This window comes from Silene latifolia, chromosome 11, assembly GCF_048544455.1.
Source record: "Silene latifolia isolate original U9 population chromosome 11, ASM4854445v1, whole genome shotgun sequence".
NCBI lineage: Eukaryota > Viridiplantae > Streptophyta > Magnoliopsida > Caryophyllales > Caryophyllaceae > Silene > Silene latifolia.
Genome location: NC_133536.1, coordinates 4,953,799 through 4,968,105, shown reverse-complemented (window position 1 = coordinate 4,968,105; position 14,307 = coordinate 4,953,799). Strand labels below are relative to the sequence as shown.

Here is a 14,307-nt window from a genome sequence, read left to right as displayed (position 1 = left end):
TTAAAAAAAACAAAAAAGGTAAAACAATGAACGCAACAAAGGGAGTATTTAAGAAGAAACAAGCCAAAATTCCAAAACAACCAATCATACAAGAAGAAGTTCCAAAAATACCCAGTGACTTTACGTCACAAGTCGCAAAAATTCTCATAAAAGACGGTCTCATTAACAACAAGAGCGTAGTTTGTTCCCCAGTGTCGATCGATGCTGTTCTTCGAATATTGGCCGCAGGAGCGAAAAATTCTACGTTAGAGGAGTTGCTTAGGTCTCTTGGGCATGCTAACCTGGAAGAATTGAACGCAGCGGCGCGTGAATTAGCCACTGTTTTAAAGGGATCCGAAAATGAAGACGAAGATTATGCCCCGGTTATCTCGTATGTTAATGCACTGTGGTTGGATCAACGCTTTTTGTTGGATAACTTGTTCCAAATGGTATTGAGGGACGTTTATAATGCTGAAGCTAGGGCTGTTGATTTCAAGAATCAGGTATGAATTTTTTGTATAAGATCGTCTTACCACGAGACTAATCCATTTTATTACTCTGTATTAATTAGGGTTTATGAGTGTATAGATTGATTTGATTATAAGACCGTTTCATATGAGAATTTCTAGGATAGTTCGTGTTTTGGAAATCATGATGGATTTATGATTATAAAAGCTACGAGGATGATAATTTTAAGGGGGCGAGAACTAGTAATTTAACAAAATTAAATTGAAATAATTTTGTTCCGGGTATAATTTCCGGAGCAGTTATTAGTTACCACCCTTGACTTGTAGAATAATGTCTTGAGCTGAATCCTTCTTGCTCTTATCGTCCCACTCGGCCTCTCCCCGCAACAATGAACGAATCGAGGGCTTGGGCAGTGTGCCAAGCGTACTCACTCCGACGCTCAAGTCAGTAAACTTAAAGGATTAAGCTGTGCTACTTGGCTAGATGCGTATTGTAGAGAGATAAGGGAGATATTACCAGATGAATAGTGTATTTAGGTTATAATTGTGAGATCCTTTCCTCAATGAAGGTTGAGGAGTATTTATAGACTTTCACCTTTTGTCACGTAGTGGCCAAGTGGCCAAGTGGCTAGCGGTGGAAAGATCGATCTACCCCTCGCCGAGGGACCTATGGCAGGCCGGCGGACAATGTTGACTCGCCGCCGAGGGGTCTTGGATATGAGTACGCGGATGTGTGTCCTGGCGGGCAAGGTTGTCACGCCGAGACCAGTGTGGCGGCCGATGGGATGCATCGGCTAGGCTATCTAAGTCGTTGACTTGCTGTGGATATCTTTGACCTTGCTCAGTGTGTTGACTTGGTCAGCGGTGCAGAATATGCCCCATCAATTTGCCCCCAGCGTAGTCTATGCCGTGGTATGGGCTCCGATGTACGTTGAGCATGTATTTCGCACAAGTAATTTTTAGAAATTTTTCAGATCGGCTTCTTCTTGTGCATCGGCGTGGCTCTTGCTAGGCCGTGCCGTATACCATATCCTAGGCCGTGCCGTATACCATATCCCCCCTCCACATGGATGCGTAAAGGGCACTCGATGTGGAAAAGAATATGACGCTGGCCGTGACCAAGGCCGAGAGTGCTTGGGTTGATTTTGATTGCCCCGGCCGTGCTTCCTAGCTTGGTTGATCGTGGCCGGCGGAGACCAGATACCTAGGAATTTGTTGAGGAAAATGAATAGTTGAAGGGATGTGAACGGGCGTGTTGAAGACGCTTGGTCACTGTTGCATTGATTGACGTTTAACTGTTGCGACGATTGACATTCCGTGGTTGCATGCTCGACACGTGTTTGCTCGTTGATTGGCTGTTGCTTCATGGGCTGTGCTCTGATTGGCCCTTCATTGTGGGCTTTTTTCCTATAAATAGGGCAGTTTTTCCGTGATTTTGGTCACTAATTTCATTTTCTCAAATTTTCTTCAAAATTTTCGTCTTGCTAAACTGAAGGGCTTCTTTTTTCTTCCAATCTTCGGAGTTTTTGATCCGGCTAGCACTTTTTCCTTTGAAGGTAAACAAACGAATTTTTCTTTTCTTTGCTAGTAATTTGTTGTGAACATGTCTGCTGCTGATGCCGGGGCTAGCACTTCCGCGCACGGGGTTCCCGTCGCGTCTTGACGAGGAGGAGATTTTAGAGGCCATCCCGCTAAGGTTAGGGGGTCCTAGGCCTCCTTCTCCCGTAGATGACCTGCCCCTCCTGGGGGAGTTGGAGGATGAGGATGATGTTGATCACGGTGCTGGGGCTCCCGTCGATGGTGGGAGGATGGCATTCGAGTCATGGCGAGGCTCGCACGACCGGCCTCGACCGTGTTTGGACGAATAAATTCGCTAGTAGTTCCGGAGGGACCCTGTTCGGAGATCATTTCTCCTTCGGTGAGGGGTATAAAATTGTTGTCCCGGAGGAGGGTCGAGTGGTCTGTTGCCCTCCCCCGGGCCATATCGGCGTGTACCTTAAGCATTTGGAGTACGGGCTCCGGTTTCCTTTAAACGAGCATGTTGTGGCCATCATCAGAGCTATGAACCTTGCCGTGGCCCAACTACATCCGTTGGCCATGAGGACGATAATCGGCTTTGTGTGGCTCTGCCTTTTTAAAGGGGAGGTCCCTACGGTCAACCTATTCCGCCGACTTCATAGTCTTCGGTCGTCGATCTCCCGAAAGGTGGGGTGGTACAGCGTCCAGACGGAGCCTGGATATGTCTCCGTAAACAAGCTTACTTCCCGCAAAGATTGGCGGGGCGATGGGTGTACGTCCGGTGCCGGAGGACTACCCGTTGCCGAGGTCTTTCCAGGGCCCCGTTCATTTGCGGTGTGAGACCCGGGAAGAGTATGAGAAGTACGTCTCCCGGGGTAGCAAGGTTAAGATGGACGCTTCTTTTGTCCCCCTTACGGCGGATGAGAAGCGGGCAATGCAGCTATTTGATGCTGAGGAGGGATGGCGCCCCGACCCAGCATTATTCTTCGGGACGAGATGCTCTGCCGCGTCGGCCTCATACCGCCCTCGGCCGTGGTGAGTAGGGTCGGTGTGAGGCCCACCTTTACTTGTTATGTTCTGTTTGGAGCTTTCTTACTTCTTTCATATAACTCTTGTTTGATTCCTTGCAGATCGATTTGGTCGGGATGTCAGAGAAGGACTTGGAGAGGCTTAGGCTTGATAAGGACGGAAAGGTTCTCACCCGCCATCCTACGGCTGAAGCACGTGATCGCCGACTGTCTCCTAACGAAGTCATGGAAAGACAGACAAAGGCGTTGGATCAGGAGACGGCACAAGCACGGGTTCTTGGCAACGTCTTTGAGAAGACCAAAGAAGGCGGCGCCCAAGTCGGCGCCGCATCAATGGCAACTCCCTCTTCGACCCGGTGATCGAAAAGGATCATGTGGAGGTGATCAACATTTCGAGGGGAGGTGACCGTTGCTAAGGTCCCTTCTCCGAAGAAGAGGAAAGACCCACCGTCCGCTTCCACCGTTGCCGTGGAGGAGCACCTTCCGCCGACCCTTCGCCTACGAGGGTTCGAATCGGTACGGATTTAACTTGTGGTTCGGATTTAGCCGGCTCGTTGGGCATTCCTGGTGACAGGCTTTCTGACGTGTCAATGCACGGTGACATGGATGCTCTCAGAACTTTTTTTGCAGTTCCATCGTCGGAGACCGCCGTCCTCGCTGAACGGCAAGCAGGGAAGCAGCCTGAGAAGGCGGTTGAGAAAACGGGTGACCAAAGTGTCACCGTGGACTCCTCACCCCAGAAGCTTACCCCTACCGAACTCGTGGCGGAGGGTGAGAAAATATACAAGAAGTTGGGGAGATGGAACCGTCAAGCCGCTTCCCTCATCATGGAGCAAGAAAAGGCCACGGCCCAACTGGGCCGCCTGATTGCAAAGCTCAAGTTTGATCTTCTGCTGCGAGGGGGAAGCCGGGAAGGCTAAGCTGGATCTCCGTCCGCCGAGGGGCGTGCGGAGGAAGCCGAGAAGCCGCCGAGGGCCGAGAGGGCCAAAGTTGAGGATGCGATGGCGCCACGGCCAAGATGATGGAGGAACGGGACGGGTACAAGGGCGCCTACGACTCTGTGGTTACCAAGAGGGACGAGTGGGAGGATCGGTTTCGAAGCAAGCGAGAGGTGCTCGGGGCACGCAGCTATCCTTGCTCGAAAGAGAAGGATATTGAAATGCTTCAGGATGAGCTCCTTCCTAAAATGTGCGTCCGGTTCGGGACCAGGCCGAGAAGGCGACCAGGGAGGCGATAAGAAGACTCGTCCCCGAGGGCTCCTTTCCATGGGATAAATTTGATACTCTTTTGGATGAAATGGCTGATGCTGAGGAGGCCGCGGCTACGGAGAAGGCTGAGGCGGCGAAGGCGGCTCAGATAGCTGAGGCCAAGGCGGCTGATGATGCGAAAGTGAAGGAGGATGAGAGGCTGAAGTTGCTTGAAGATGCTCAGCCTTCAACAAAGCCGGCCACCGATGATGCTGTGGCTACTGACGCAGGGGAGCATCGAGCATAGGGAGACGGGCGGTCGTCACCGGACTCACCCGGCATCTCGGATAGCTTTAGCTGTTCGGGGGCCAATTATTGAGCCTTCTCTCCCTGCCATCCTTTTGGCGCTTTAATTTCCAAGTCTGTACCTTTTTGCTTTTCTGTTTCCTTGCTTTTTGTAAAGCTCTGGTAGGTAGAGTTTAGGCAATCCTTATGGGGACGGCCGTCGTTTGTACTCTTCTTGCAGTCATTTTAACAAGGTTTTATCTTTTTGGTCCTCGGCTTGGCCGGGACTCTGATTACGATCCTTTATTTGTCTTCTTGTGTCACTGACTGAGGCGATTTGAATGTATGTCTTAACCGTGTAGACATATTGACCGCTAGATTGGCGTCTCAATTGCACTGTATATGTTTCTTCTTAGCGTATCGGCCGACGTGTTCCCCGTCGCTCTCGGTTTTGGCCGAGGTAATCGGGGTTGCGGCTTCGATAGCAATCGCAACTGTGTAGGCACATTGACCGCTAGATTGGCGTCTCAATTGCACTGAGTATACGTTTCTTTTTAGCGTATCGGCCGACGTGTTCCCCGTCGCTCTCGGTTTTGGCCGAGGTAATCGGGGTTGCGGCCGATAGCAATCGAATGTGTAGGCACATTGACCGCTAGATTGGCGTCTCAATTGCACTGAGTATACGTTTCTTTTTAGCGTATCGGCCGACGTGTTCCCCGTCGCTCTCGGTTTTGGCCGAGGTAATCGGGGTTGCGGCTTCGATAGCAATCGCAACTGTGTAGGCACATTGACCGCTAGATTGGCGTCTCAATTGTGACCGAGTATACGTTTCTTTTTAGCGTATCGGCCGACGTGTTCCCAGTCGCTCTCGGTTTTGGCCGAGGTAATCGGGGTTGCGGCCGAGCAAGCGATTCTTCCCTTCGAGTTTACGTCTAGTGGCAAATTGTGGAGGGGACAGACATGCGATGGGGAACTTTGGGCGATTCACTTGCTTGTTATCATCGTGCGTTGGGGTGTCCACAATGTGTTCGGACACCTCCGCCGCTATACAAAGTATTTTCTCAAGTTATCGGTGTTCCAATGGCTCATCAGAGGCACACCTCCCATGTCGGTCACCCGGTATGTACCCGGCCTTATTTCTTCGATCACTTTGTAGGGACCTTCCCGGTTGGCCGTCGGATTTGCCATGAATATTTCCTTTGTTGGTGGCGGCCGACTTCCTTAGGACTAGGTCTCCTACTTTTAAGTCCCTTTTGTGGACTCTTCGGTTGTAGGCTCTCTTCATCCGGCTCTGATATACGGCCAAGTTGAGGCGTGCCGTGTCTCGGCTTTCTTCGACCAGGTCAAGGGAAGCTCTAAGGCCTTCCTCGTTTCATTTGGGTCAAAAGTGGCCGTTCGAATGTCGGCACCAAGCCGCTTCGATCGGCAAAACCGCCGGAGCCGTAGACCAGGTGGAAAGGGGTGTATCCGTGGCTTCTTTCTCCGTGGTTCGAAGGGGGACCACAGACGCCGGGTAGTTCATCGGCCCATCTTCCTTGAGGTCTTCAACCGTCTTTTTCAAACCGTTGAGGATGGTTTTGTTGGCCGCCTCCGCCCGCCCGTTGCTGTGGGTGGTGGAGACGGAGGAATACGCAAACTTGATGCCGAGCTCCTCTAACCAGTTCATTATTAGGTCGCTCCAAAACTCTCGGCCGTGGTCAAATACCATAACTTGGGGCAATCCGAAGCGGGTTATAACGTTTTCCCAGTTACCTTTCGACGGCCTTGTGGTCTTCGGCCGACATCGCTACGGCCTCAACCCATTTGGTGAAGTAGTCAACGGCAACAATTAGGAACTTCCTTCCCGGAGGTGTTGGGAATGGCCCTAGCATGTCCATCCCCCATTGTGCGAAGGGAAGGGGATTAAGCACCGGTTGTAGGTCCCTGGAGGGAGCGTGTATCACCGGGGCATGCATTTGACAGTTCGTGCACTTCTTGGTCTTCGCTCGGGAATCTTGAAGCATGGTGGGCCAGAAGTAGCCAGCTCGGAGAGCTTTGTGGGCTAGTGTTCTTGCCCCCATGTGATGTCCACAGATGCCTTCGTGAATTTACAAGATATCAGATCACCCTCGCATCGGCGGACCGACACACTTCAAGAGTGGTCTTATTACAGATCTCCTGTATAGTTCCCCTTCGAACATTAGGTACCTGGCGGCGATCCTTTTTATTTTGGCCGAGGGATTGCGGCCCTCCGGTAATTCACCTGTAAGCTTGTATCTTATTATCGGAGTCATCCATGTTGACTCGGTTTCTATGTTACCCACCATGCCGGCGGTCTCAGTGATGCTCTTCGCGTTCCTGATGTCTACCAGTACGGTTCGGCTGACATTCTTGATGGTTGAGCTGGCCAGTTTGGAGAGAGCGTCGGCCCGGTTGTTCTCGGATCTGGGGACGCACTGTATTTGGAAAGACTTCAATTTTGCTACGTCGGCTTTTACCCTTTCTAGGTACCTTACCATTCCGTCGTCCCGGGCCTCGTACTCCCCCTCGATTTGGTTAGTAACCAACGGTGAGTCATTTTTAACACAATGTGCTCGCTCCGGCAGCCCTAGCTAGCTCGACTCGGTTATCACCGCCTCGTATTCGGATTCGTTATTCGAGGCCGAGAATGTGAATTTCAAGGCGTACTCAAACTCGTCTCCGTTTGGGCTGATGATAAGGATGCCGGCTCCCGAGCTGTTCGTCGTGGAGGAGCCGTCGGTGTAGACCTCCCATATGCCTGGGTTTGGCTCTTCCCGGTACGTGCATTCGCAAGGAAGTCTGCAAGTGCTTGCCCCTTTATCGAAGGCCTTGGTTTTGTACTGAATGCCGAAGCCAGAGAGTTCCACTGCCCATTTGATGAGCCTGCCGGATTGTTCGAATTTTTCCAAGGATTTCTCCAATGGCTGATCGGTTAGGACCGTCACGGGGTGTGCGTCGAAGTAGGGTTTTAACTTCCTTGTGGCGGCAACGACGCGAAGGTCGCTTTTTCGATTAGTGGATAGTTTCTTTCGGCGGGCAACGGTGTATGGTCGACGAAGTAGATTGGGTGTTCTTTGTTTGTCTTCTTCCTCGATGATCACGGCGACCGACCGTGGCCGAGGTTCTTGCTATGTATAGGTATAGCGTCTCCCCATTATCGGCCGGGACAGAGTTGGGAGAGTACGAAGATGAGCTTTCGATTGTTTGAAAGTCGTGCTCTGTTCCTCCCCCATTTGAAATCTTTATTTCCTTTCAAAGACTTTGAAGAATGGGGTGCTCTTATCGGCCGACCGAGAGATGAAACGGGCGAGAGCCGCCATTCTCCCCTGTCAAGATATCATAACCTCTTTCCGATTCCTTGGTTTGGGCAGGTCTAGGATTGCTTGGACTTTGTCCGGATTGGCATCTATGCCTGCGCGCGACAAGTACGCCTAGAAATTTTCCCCCGGACACCGAAGTTGCATTTCATTGGGTTGAGCTTCATCTTGTATTTCCTTAGTGAACAAAATGTCTCGTGTAAATCAGCCGGATGCTCATTTGTCGGACTTGCTTTTTACAATAGCGTCGTCGACGTATGCCTCAATGTTCCGTCCTTTTTGATTTTGAAACACTTTGTCCACCAGCCTTGTGTACGTCGCTCCGGCGTTCTTCAGACCAAATGGCATCATTTTGTACATGTATGTGCCGTTGGCGGTGATAAATGCGCATTTAGGCATGTCTTCCTCGGCCATAAACACTTGGTGATACCCGAGAAGGCGTCCGGCTCAAGCATGGTGTAGCCTGCCGTGGCGTCGATTAAGCTATCTATCCGAGGCAAGGGATAACAATCTTTGGGGCATGCTTTATTAAGGTTGGTAAAGTCTACACACATTCTCCATGCCCCCGATGATTTCTTCACCATTACAACATTGGCTAGCCACTCAGGATAAGTACAAGGCGTGATGAAAACCCGCCGCTAGTAATTTATCTACTTCGGCTTTGATGGCCTCGTCCTTCTCAACCGAGGAGTTTCTCATTCTCTGGCTGACTGGGCGGGGCGGTGGGTATCACGTTCACTTGTGAACAATCACCTCCCGATTCACGCCTGGCATCTCGGCCGCTGAGTATGCGAAAACGTCTTTGTTCTTTCTCAGCAGGTCAGGAGGTCGGCTCTGAATTCTGGTTCCAGGTTGACACCGACGGTTACGGTGCGGCCTGGATCGATCTCTACCTCCTCGGTCTCTGCTCCTTCGACCATGCCGATGGTCCGGTCGTTCCCGGATCCGGGGTGTATTGATCGGAACGACTCTAGTTAAGCGGCTGCTCTCACCCTTACTAGATACGTTATTGTTTTGTAGTCCTGGGCTTCGCACTCTCCTCTAACCTGGTTGGTCACGAGGAGCGAAACATCTTTACCATGATACGTTCGCCGGCGGCTTTAGCTAGCTCAATTCCGGTTATCACCGCCTCGTACTTGGATTCCTTGGGGGTCACTGAGGTAAGCTTCAAGGCGTGCTCGGATACGTCCCCGTTTGGGCTGATGATAACCATGTCGGCCTTCGAGCCATATGTCGCGGAGAGGCCGTTAGCGTGAACCTCCCACAAACCGGGATCTTCCTCTTTCTTCGAGATGAGCTTATGTGCCTCCCCCCGGTCCGAGACATACATCAATGTCAGGGCCCGGATGGATATTACAGCGTCGATCTCGCTCAAAGTGATCCGGCCTATGAGTACATCGTAGGCAGGTGTACCGTCGATGACCACGAATTTAGACATGACGTTCTTGGCTGCACCTCCCTCGCCGAACCTTACCGGCAAACTGATTGACCCCAGGGGTACCATGCCGGCCCCAGAAAAGCTGTATAACGGGTTGGTGCAGGGGCTCAAATCTTCCATCCTCAGACCGAGGCCGAGAAAGCATTCTTTATTCATAACATTGGTGTAGGCGCCGTATCAATCGGCACCCCTTCACCAAGTGGTCGGCTATGTCTAGGTGGACCATAAGTGGGTCATTTGTGAAGAGCGACGACTCTCTCGTAATCCTCCGTCCGATGGTCATATCGGGAACTTTGGAAGCGGGGTCACCGTGTTGGGCGCAAAGTTGATGGCCGATAAGGTTTATCCAGTGCCGTTTGTGCCAGGAGTGAACTCGCCGCTCTCGTTGTCCCCGACGACGACATTGATCACTCCTACTCGCTCGGGAGCGGGCTTGCTCTTTGATCTGCCAAGATCGGTTTTTGGCCTCGGCAACATATTTGCCGAGGTTCCCCATCCGAATCGTTCTTCAATGGCATCCTTCAGCGTCGGCAATCGTTGGTTAGGTGTCCGGTGTGGCCGTGGTACTCACAAGATCGCTCGTGTCACCATCACTTCTCGGCCTATGGGGTCTTTCCCATTTCTGGCCCTCGTTTTTGCTCAAAGCGAAAACATCGGCGGCCGACGCGACATTCGCCGAGCTTTGTTTTCTGGCAGACTTCTCTGGCCGTGACCAATTATTCTCACGGCGTCTCTCATCGGATCGTGACCCATTGTTGTCACGGCGTCTTTCGTCCGGGTTATTCTCCCGGCGGCTATTCCTTTCTGAGTGCTTGGCCTCGCTGGGGCCTTCCCAAGTCTTGTGGTAGTCTTCCACCTTGATGGCTTGGTCAGCCAACTTCCTTGCGGCGTCCAAACCTAGGCCTCCGCACTTGATGAGCTCATTTTTTAAATCTCCTTTTGGGAGGCCCTTCATCGTGCGAAGGGCCGCGATTCGGGATTGATTTCTCGAATCTGCTGGACCTTTCCATCAAACCTCTTTACGTAGCTTCGGAGAGACTCGCCCCCCTCCTGTCTGATAGTTAGGAGGTCGGAGGTCTCTACGGCCCTTCTCTTATTGCAGGAGTACTGGGTTAGGAAAGCGCCCTTCAGGTCGGCGTAGTAGTACACCGAGCCATCGGGAAGCCCTTTGTACCCGGCTCTCCGAGCCATCCCATGCGAGTTGTTGGGAAAATTCGGCACTGCACCTCGGGTCGCTGCTCCCATACCGACATGTAAGACTCGAAAGCCTCGGCGTGGTCGGGTGGGTCGCTATCCCCTTGTATGATAGGGGTGGCGTTTTAGCTTGTTTGGCACCGGGACTTCTAGGACGTAGGCGTTGAGGGGTTGCTTGACCACGTGTTGAATGACACGTGGCGATCGGCTCCTCGCATCCCTATCCGGGCTTCTCCCCTCGTAGCGGGAGGGGCTCCTTCTTCGACTATGACTCCTTCTCCAACTCGCCGAGTCGGACTCCTGGCTCCTTTGGGGTATGCCTCGTTCGTGTGGCGGGGACGCTGTCCTTCCGTGAGTGCGGGAAGGACTTAGGTCTACCGCGCCCACTTTGGGCTCCCCCGGCGTCTTGACCGGGTCAACTTCTCCTAGTGCTCCGTTCGATTTCTGAGTCACGTTTTGGGCCCTGTTATCCCGGGACGGTTTCCGCCGCTCTTGTCGGTGTGACAGTGTGAGCGGGCGTGTTGCTGATTAGGTCCAGGAGCATTTTTAGCTTTGCTACGTCAACCACATGCCCCATGATGGTGACCTGGTTGGTTGGCACCGGCGCGTCGGGTATTATTGGCATCCCGAACTCCGGTTGGATTACTCCGCCGGTGGAGGGTCGCATGACTCGAGTTGTTGAAAGCGTCATCTTGGTAGAACGCGGTTTCGTCGGTCACGACTGCGTCTTGCTGTTTCGACATTTTCTCGGCTTTTTGGGTGGGTTTTTGTTTTGAGTTTTGTTTTTGTTTGGGAATGAATGTGACTAGCTTCTAGTGTCTTCCCCACAGACGGCGCCAATTGTTCCGGGTATAATTTCCGGAGCAGTTATTAGTTACCACCCTTGACTTGTAGAATAATGTCTTGAGCTGAATCCTTCTTGCTCCTATCGTCCCACTCGGCCTCTCCTGCAACAATGAACGGCGAGGGCTTGGCGTGTGCCAAGCGTACTCACTCCGACGCTCAAGTCAGTAAACTTAAAGGATTAAGCTGTGTTACTTGGCTAGATGCGTATTGTAGAGAGATAAGGGAGATATTACCAGATGAATAGTGTATTTAGGTTATAATTGTGAGATCCTTTCCTCAATGAAGGTTGAGGAGTATTTATAGACTTTCACCTTTTGTCACGTAGTGGCCAAGTGGCCAAGTGGCTAGCAGGTGGAAAGACTGATCTACCCCTCGGCCGAGGGACCTATGGCAGGCCGGCGGACAATGTTGACTCGCCGCCGAGGGGTCTTGGATATGAGTACGCGGATGTGTGTCCCGGTGCAGGTTGTCACGCCGAGACCAGTGTGGCAGCCGATGGGATGCATCGGCTAGGCTATCTAAGTCGTTGACTTGCTGTGGATATCTTTGACCTTGCTCAGTGTGTTGACTTGGTCAGCGGTGCAGAATATGCCCCATCAAATTTCAATTTCAATTTTAACCTAATTCTTTGTTGGTCGATTGGCCTGCTAGCCCCACTAAATACCGCCACAGTTTAGGGTTTTAGGGTTTATGGAATAGTATACATATACATGCTTTGTATGAGTTGAAGTGTACTTTGTGCTTTTAGATTTGTTAAATTCTTAAATCAATTGACTGAAGTAATATACCCTCTCTGTCCTAGTAAATAGTTTACATTTGTTAATTAATGTAATCTTATATGCTTTTCTATAATTAATTTTAAAATGTGACTTCACATTATCGACCAGTATGAGATTGAATGATCTAATTAAAATTATAACTCGTAACATAAATGGGGAATATAGCAAATTGTCCCCAAATGTTTGAAGCTATGTGCAATTCGTCCCCGAACGTTTTTATATGTGCAATTTATCCCAAACCGTGCAAATCACCTGATTTTAAAATTCCGGCAACTTTACATATTAATTGTCAATTTGAAAGGCTGATGAAGTGGTAAAGGAAGCAAATTCATGGGCAGAAGAACAAACAAAGGGAATGATCAAACAAGTTCTTACAAGAGACAATATCCAAGACGACACCGTTTTATTGTTAGCTAATGCATTGTACTTCAACGCAACTTGGGAAAAGAAATTTAACCAACGCTTGACTAAAAATGCTGATTTTAATCTTCTCAATGGTGACAAAATTCAAGTACCTTTCATGAACTATAACAAAGACGAATACGTCGATTATGGCAAATTCGGAGAATGTCAAGTTATAAAAATGCCATACAAAAATCGCAATTATTATAATTACAGAAAGAGGTTCGCGATGTATATTTTCCTCCCAAATGAGTCTAATGGGTTGCCGAATCTCATGGAAACAATCAAAATTGATCGAAATTTGTTCAAGGTTGACCGTGTCAAGGTCAAACAAGTTTCCATCCCGAAATTTAATCTTGAATCGTTTGTTTCTCTTAAGGAGAGCATGAAACAATTGGGATTGGTATTACCGTTTGAAGAAACATGTAAGGATTTTTCGGGTATTATTGGAGTTTCTGACGTGGTCTATGTAAATGATGTTGTTCAAAAATGTCGAGTGGTAGTTGATGAACAAGGGACGAAAGCAGCGGCCGGGACTTTTGCCCGTAAGGAAGGCAGTGCAAGATCAAGGCTACTACCTGAGATAAAATTTGTGGCGGATCACCCGTTTATGTTTATGATCCGGGAGGATGTTTCGGGTGCTCTTTTATTCATTGGATCGATGCTCCGTCCTCAATAGACATTGTTTTAAGACCCGTCTACTTGTTGCTAATTCTAGCTGTACCGAATTCATTGTTTCTAATAAGTTGGCTACTGCTAACTAAATACATTTTTCGTCTCAATATTAATCGCTAAGTTATGTATTTCGCTACTTGCCTACCTAATTTAGAAGCAAATAGCCTTTCTCTTTTAGTGTACCTCTAGTTAGCACTTAATAAAGGGTCAATCTTTTTTTTTTTTTTTTTTTAGGTAAGAAAACTAGGTTGATCGTCTAGGGTAGAACCAACCTATCTCATCCTTTCGAATGAGAGAGGTAAGTTGAAGCCACCGGCTATCAAACCACCTCGAAAGAGTTGGACATGAATGTCCAACTGAAGCCATGTAGTCAGCAACCTTGTTGGCTTCACGAAAGCAATGTTTAATTATCACTTCATCGAAAAAATGAAGGTCTAATTTCACATCCTTGATAATACTAGAAATTTCCCACGGAATTTGCCAAGTACTTCGAATCGAGTTAATAACACAAGTTATCACCCTCCACAGACCACAATTAACTTTGAGATTCCCAAATATTTAGCTGCTAAAATACATTCTTTTAAAGCAAGTGCTTCCGCAACAAGGATACTATTGGATCCGCACTTTTTTTGCTCCCAACAAAACGACTTTACCATTGTGATCTCTTAAAGAATATCCGAGATATAAATCAATCTTTTGAGAGACGGTTTTACATTAAAAAAATGCGAGATATAAATCATATAATATACAAAACATTATAAATAAACAAATAAAAAAACATGGAAAAAATGGAATAACATAAATAACGTAACTGCGCAACATGTGACAACTAAAAGATTTTACGATAATTTTATCAAGAGACCGTTTCATAACTTTATCTAAAGTTGGACTATTATGCACTTGCTTCTAAATACACTCTCGAAATTCTTAAGAGAGACGTTCATTCTTAAGAGAGACTTTCTCTTGTAAGCTCTATCATAAGAGATAGTAATTATTTTTATTTTATTTTTATCTTTTTATTTTAAGTTAATTTTTAATATATTTATTATTTGTCTCTCATTAATGTTATCTTTGAGAACATCCCACCTTTACCTAAACTCTCCTACCAAGATTCTTTACAATCTCAAAGAGTTTAATTAACACATAAACACTTTATTTTATATATAAAACCTTTATATTAACTAAATCAAAA

The 14,307-nt window shown here is 48.8% G+C and overlaps 1 protein-coding gene across 1 annotated transcript; it reads left to right on the top strand.

Annotated features, from left to right (window-relative positions):
• LOC141612653 (serpin-Z3-like) lies at window positions 1-13,243 on the top strand. The gene is made up of 2 exons (XM_074431461.1): window positions 1-482; window positions 12,340-13,243. The coding sequence occupies exons 1-2, from the start codon at window positions 27-29 to the stop codon at window positions 13,117-13,119; spliced, it is 1,236 nt and encodes a 411-aa protein (XP_074287562.1). The 5' UTR covers window positions 1-26; the 3' UTR covers window positions 13,120-13,243.
• Window positions 13,244-14,307: the final 1,064 nt, after the last annotated feature.

Excerpts from the sequence above, each read along its gene's own strand:
- LOC141612653 (XM_074431461.1), top strand. The coding sequence starts at position 27 with ATGAACGCAACAAAGGGAGTATTTAAGAAGAAACAAGCCAAAATTCCA. Across the intron at positions 483-12,339 it reads CTGTTGATTTCAAGAATCAG|GCTGATGAAGTGGTAAAGGA; the intron begins GTATGAATTTTT and ends TCAATTTGAAAG.